Source organism: Hemiscyllium ocellatum, chromosome 12 (assembly GCF_020745735.1).
Source record: "Hemiscyllium ocellatum isolate sHemOce1 chromosome 12, sHemOce1.pat.X.cur, whole genome shotgun sequence".
Lineage (NCBI taxonomy): Eukaryota > Metazoa > Chordata > Chondrichthyes > Orectolobiformes > Hemiscylliidae > Hemiscyllium > Hemiscyllium ocellatum.
The window spans coordinates 48,501,530-48,507,529 of record NC_083412.1 but is presented as its reverse complement, the minus strand read 5'-3'; the positions used below and the strand labels follow the sequence as shown (position 1 = coordinate 48,507,529).

Here is a 6,000-nt window from a genome sequence, read left to right as displayed (position 1 = left end):
TGCACCCACATCTTTCCAATGTGACTTTACGCATAACCCCGACTGAGTTTTAACAAACATCATGTAAAAGTGGAACATCACCTCCTTGCTCTTGTACACAGAGCCCCTAATTAACAAAATTGAGCATTGAGAAATCCTTTTTCAGCATTTATTTCATCTATAAATGTTTAACATGAACGTTTAACTCTTTATTCACAATTTTCTCTAAAACCTTATCTACACAGATCTCTTTCATTTGAAGCACTCATCTCCAACTGTGTTCTCAGCTGACTTGGAGGACAAGCAGGATGCCTTGGCTCCCTACTTATCTGGGAAAGTGAGCACACGGCTGGGGTTGGAGTTACAAACAAGAATGTTTCCATAATACACCAAAGTAGAATGTAGAAATGCATTATCATGAATGAAGAGATATTTTTAAAAAGAGTCCTTGTGGTTTGCAGGTTGGATGGCAAATTGTTTACGCCCCTTCAAAGCTAGTTACTGGCTTCGTTCCTCCAAGACTACTTCTACCGTTATTCCATTGTCCCTGACACTTCTAACTGCAACTCAGCGCTCTTTATTCCATCCTCCATCACCTTACAAACATGCCAATACCTCTCTCTTGATTTGCCTTTGAGGTACAACCTTTTTTCTTTTTCCAACACTGACAACTGTGCTTCTAGCCCAATACATTAAAATGCATTGTCTAAGCTCACCAAACTCATATTTTAAGATCTTCTTTAACCTCATCGCTTGATTGAACTTTTGATCAACCCTCTTTATTTCTGTCTATAACTTGATGCCTTTTTTTTCTTTCTGAAATGGCATCTATTTGAGATTTTCCTCAGTTGCCTTTTTTAAAAATTCAGCATTTATTACCCATCCTTAATTGCAGTTCAGAGTCAACTACATTGCTATGGGACAGGAGTCATTTGTAGCCCCAAATGGACATGAATGAATCAGATGGGTTTTTCCTACTAGAACAATGGTTCATGGTTCATGATTAGATTCTTAATTCCAATTGATTTAGAATTTCATAATTTGCCACTGTGGTATTCAAACCAGGCTCTTCGAACATTACCTGAGTCTCTGGTAGTGATGGTCTCCTGATAACACAACTAAGCCATCGCCTAACACTTGATTCTGGCACAGGCCATGCAGAGTTTTATTGACTGCACCAATACACTGGTCAGTGCATTCTTATAGTTCATTATAACCACAAGCTTTCCAGCTCTCATGTTACTGACTTAAACAGTCGACAGCAACTGAAAAATATAAGTGTCTCCAATAAGTTTCCTCCTTTTTATGTTGCAAATGTGTTGCTGGTCAAAGCACAGCAGGTTAGGCAGCATCTCAGGAATAGAGAATTCGACGTTTCGAGCATAAGCCCTTCATCAGGATTCCTGATGAAGGGCTTATGCTCGAAACGTCGAATTCTCTATTCCTGAGATGCTGCCTAACCTGCTGTGCTTTGACCAGCAACACATTTGCAGCTGTGATCTCCAGCATCTGCAGACCTCATTTTTTACTCCTCCTTTTTATGTGGTCACCTTGAATTTTAGAGACTGTTGAGTTGAAACCTTGTTTTCTACTTTGTGAACTTTGGGGCTTTTGGCTGCAATCACAATAGGGGCTCATTGTGAATAGGATTGAAGTATGATTCAAAAATATGAAAGTCCAATATAATTCACATGGTCAAGGCTTCTCTGCAACATCAAAGGATCTGCAAAGATCAGCATCAATGTTTTAACTTGCCCTGTCACAGTTTCCCGAAACAGTTGTGTTTTGCCCGTGAAGGTTGTGGTTTGTCTTTAGGTCACACTACAAGTGCAGTTAGTAACTTCCTGGTTCGATCAAAGCTGTTTTGGTACGTATTGAGACAAAGCTTTGTGAAAATTATTTTTTGAATATCATGTTTTGGTTAATAGTTGTAATGAAGATGTTGACTGCCTCTGCTATTTACATGCTATGTGTATCTGGTAAGTACTCTTAATACATTAGAGTAAATGATTTAAGTTGGAGCTTATTCAATGTAAATAAAGAAAACTGCATGCATAGATTAATCTTTGATAGTTTGCACGTAGAAATATATTCTGTAAAATATGCACTTTACAATGAATAGAATTGTTTCAAGCCTTTTCAATAAATCCTGGTGCCTTATGATTAAGAGACATTCATTTTTGTTAATGAATAATGTGAACCAATATATCAAGCAGAAATACATGAGCTTCTTTGAGCTTGTCCCATTGCTTCATGAGATCATGGCCAACCTATATTCTAAACCCATCTATCTAGCTGGTTCCATACTTTTTAATACCAGGACTAACAAAAATTATCACTCAGACTTAAATTAAACATTGAAAAAATATTAACGACAATTATAGGAGAGATTTTGCCACTTTCATGAAGATGTAAATCCTCACCTCTTCCTTAAGTTCCAGGCACCCTCGCCAGTGAGATAAGTTTTTCTCAATCTACCCTTTCAAAAGCTTTTAGTACTTCAATCTAATTATTCCTTAACAATAGTCTAAAAGAATACAAGCCTAGCTGATGTAATCTTTCACCAATTATAACTCTTGGAACCATAATAAAATTCTGAATAAGTTGCGCTCCTCTGTGTCAATCCCAACATATCTGTCTAAGCTTTGCTTCCCAGAACAACAGTTTTCCAGACTGGTATAGCAGCAGCAAAACTGTAGGAAAAGAACAACTTTAGATTTTCAACTAGGTTCAACTAAATCATGCTGAAATCTGGAATAATCAGGTTAGTAATTATTAAATGTACTCTACAAATATAAAGTTGATATCAATTAATTGTCATAACATATTCCTACTTAGTTCATCCTCGATCCTGTTGGACAGCCTGAGCAGACAATATTTCTTGTGGGGCAATATGATTTTTTATTGAGCATAATTTGGAAACTGTTAAAATATACAGTGTTTACAGGGGATTAATCATCATAGAAACAAAATATAAGTTACATCATTAAACTTGTTTAATTTATAAGTGGCTTGCCATGAAAGAATCCAACTTGCAGTCACAGTGTCACAATATCGCAGTAAAACATGAGATTAATTAAATACCAATGTGTAGGAAAAGCTTCACCACCCTTTTAGTGATGAAACAATAGATTCACCCATTTGCTCAGTGCACTGAGAAGTGTCTTTCATGTGTTCTTGTGGTCATCATTATTTAGATAATGCAATATCCATTTTGGGTTGTAAAGATACATGCAATGCCATGATAATGCTTTAGTACAAAGCAACAGATACATGCCAAATTCTGCTGTCAAAAGTTGTCTGTAAGCACTTCACAATTCTTGTTTAGCAAAGTTTGGGGATTAGGTTTGAGTGTACCTTTATGTTACGTGCCACTGTATAACAACCTAGGAGTTCAGCAATTCCCTGCACAATATCTTTTGGAGCTCTGACTTTCTGTAATTAATTGCATGAGCATTCATGATACTGATTGAGAACTGAGGAAGTGCATCAATCAAAGAAGCTGCATCTGTGCCAGGTCCATGGAATAATGGGATTGTACCACAGAAAGATTAAGAAACTACTTTTCTGATACATTTGTAGATGAGTCACTACAAAGATTTTTAAAATCCTCGGCACAAATCTTAAAGGTCCAGTCTATAGAATTCAGTCTGAAGTCCCAGATCAGATACACAACTATACTTTGGCAGGCTTTTAATAATAAGACAAGTATGTGTAAAGCATGGAATGATTTATTCATGCCTCTACTATGTCAATGGTCTTGTAAGGATAGATGAAATGTTTAACATTTACAGGCTCAGGGTGCACATTTTCAGCCTTTCTGACAGAACATTTGAGTTACAGAAAGGCTAGCATGATATGGCAATGAATTGCATTTGCATTAATCCTAGTTTTGTATCTATTTAACTCACTGTTTACTTACCAACCTACAAAGGGTATTTGTCACTTATAATCAGATTTTTTAGTATTTAAGTTTCATCAATTACAATTTATTCCGTTTATTAGGTTTGCAGATGCTTTGACAAACTTTGTAAAAAATTGCAGATTTTAGAATTGTAGGAAACAGATAATTTTAACAATGTTAACATTTTCCTAAATGAAACAAAGAAATACTCTTAGAAAAGCAAAAACTGGAATTGCTGGAAATATAAGTAGAAATATCACTGGCAGAGAAATACAGAAAACTTTTCAGGTTTGTTCAGATCATTCTAACAAAATGTCACCACATTGTAATGTTAGTAAGTTAGTGTGACGAGCAAAAGAAGTATAAAGCTTTGAACTCTTCCATTTTAATCTATAAACAATTAGTATCAAGTTAATTTAATTCAGCAAAAAAATTAACGTAACTATCAGCATAAATATCCTTCAATAGTCAGAACCTAATCTAAGGATAAAGGATAATCCTGAAAGTGAAATACTGAATTGCAAAGAAGCAACTGTGCTTTGTAAGTGAGGGTAACAGATCTAGTCACACATCCATTAAGTTCCTGGTTTCCATCATGATGGAGATGAGCAAGTGCTGAGACAACAGGAGTAAGATCTTGGTAGAGGCCGATGCCTGCAGCCAGTGCTAAAAGGAAGAGCCAACTGAGCAGGTGGCAGGAGCCCGGAGCACCATTTTGCTGGCAACTGTTAATTAACAGGCTGGCACATGGGCCACACCCAATTGAGGTGGTTAGCCCAATCTCTAGATTTACTGAGAGACTTCCCAGTAAACGGCCACGAGAGGCTACAAAGCTTTATGCAGCAGTCTCCTCACATGGTAACAGCTTCTCCAAACATGGGGTTGTACTTCTAATTGGGCCCATAAATTGTTCTAATGACCATCATGTGGGTGGCTGAGTTAATGAGCTTCCTGCCACTGTCAATTTACAGCATCTCTGTAGCTGTAACATCATATTCTGCACCCTGTTCTATTACCCTGATAAACATATGTCAGATATGATTTGTCTCGTTAACATGCAAAACAATACTTTTCATTGTGTCAGTATAAGTGACAATAATAAATCAAATCAAAAATTGCAGCAGGACTATAATGCTTAGATCTTTTCAGTCTATTACTGTCTATTACTAGCTTTTTATACATGGAATGCAATTTGTCCTGTTTTAGGGCTTCACTACATTGATATATTAATTTAGGTGGGCCTAGAAATATTCTCTACATGATCTCCTGCACTTTCCATTGAAGTAGGTTTGGGGATATGCCAGACAATGATGTTGAACATTTGGTTTGAGTATCATTTTGCTGGAGTTGAAGGCCCACAGCAGCTCATGGATGCCAATTTTGAGTTTTGAGAATTTGATCAAAATCCATTTCGTTTAGTACAGTGATGGTGCTATGCAATGCAATTGTTAGTGTGAAGACAGAACTTCATCTTTATAAGGACTCTGTGGTGGTTACTCTTGTTGATATTGTCTTGGTCAGATGTATCTGTGGCATGCAGATTTGTCATGATGAGATCAAGTATATAGTTTTAAAAGGTATTTGATCAACTTCTACACAAAAGTCAATTAATGGAACTCCAACTTATAGGGAGGCAAGATAAACCACCAAACTAGATTTTTAAAAACTGGCTGAACCATATGATCTGTGCTTTGAAGGCATTATGTTGAGGCAGGTCTTGTGCTGTCTTACGCTCAGTTTGTCTCTTTAAGAGACTTGCTCATGATATCATCACTGTATCACAGCATAAGATGTGAGGCAATAAAGGCCTCAGACTCCATCTTACCCCATGATTACTTGAAGCATCACACCCTATTTAAAGCACACTGCTGTATGTAACATAATAGCGTAATGATAGCTCAGAAATTAGTGCGCCTGAAAGATATAATGGTAATGCATAATGATTAGTTGTAATAAACATACATTGGATTCTTCCATACCATGATATCCATGCCCAGTTTGTTATGTTACAGAAGATAGCATAAGCATGAACATTTTGGAGGGAAAATCACATTGGGGAAATATCAAGCGATGAGTCGCAGAACTAGTATTGGGATCACTAATAAGGTGTAACAGCA

At 36.7% G+C, this 6,000-nt stretch overlaps 1 protein-coding gene across 3 annotated transcripts in view; it reads left to right on the top strand.

Annotated features, from left to right (window-relative positions):
* Nucleotides 1–1,894: 1,894 nt before the first annotated feature.
* LOC132820741 (T-cell immunoreceptor with Ig and ITIM domains-like) overlaps nt 1,895–6,000 on the top strand; it is a 67,062-nt gene continuing 62,956 nt past the window's right edge. For 2 of the 3 annotated variants that reach the window (XM_060833011.1, XM_060833010.1), the window contains exon 1: nt 1,895–1,958. In XM_060833011.1, the coding sequence (XP_060688994.1) occupies nt 1,913–1,958 (46 nt within the window). In that variant the 5' untranslated portion in view covers nt 1,895–1,912. The remainder of the gene's footprint in view (nt 1,959–6,000) is intronic. The other variant, XM_060833012.1, reaches the window with a different exon arrangement.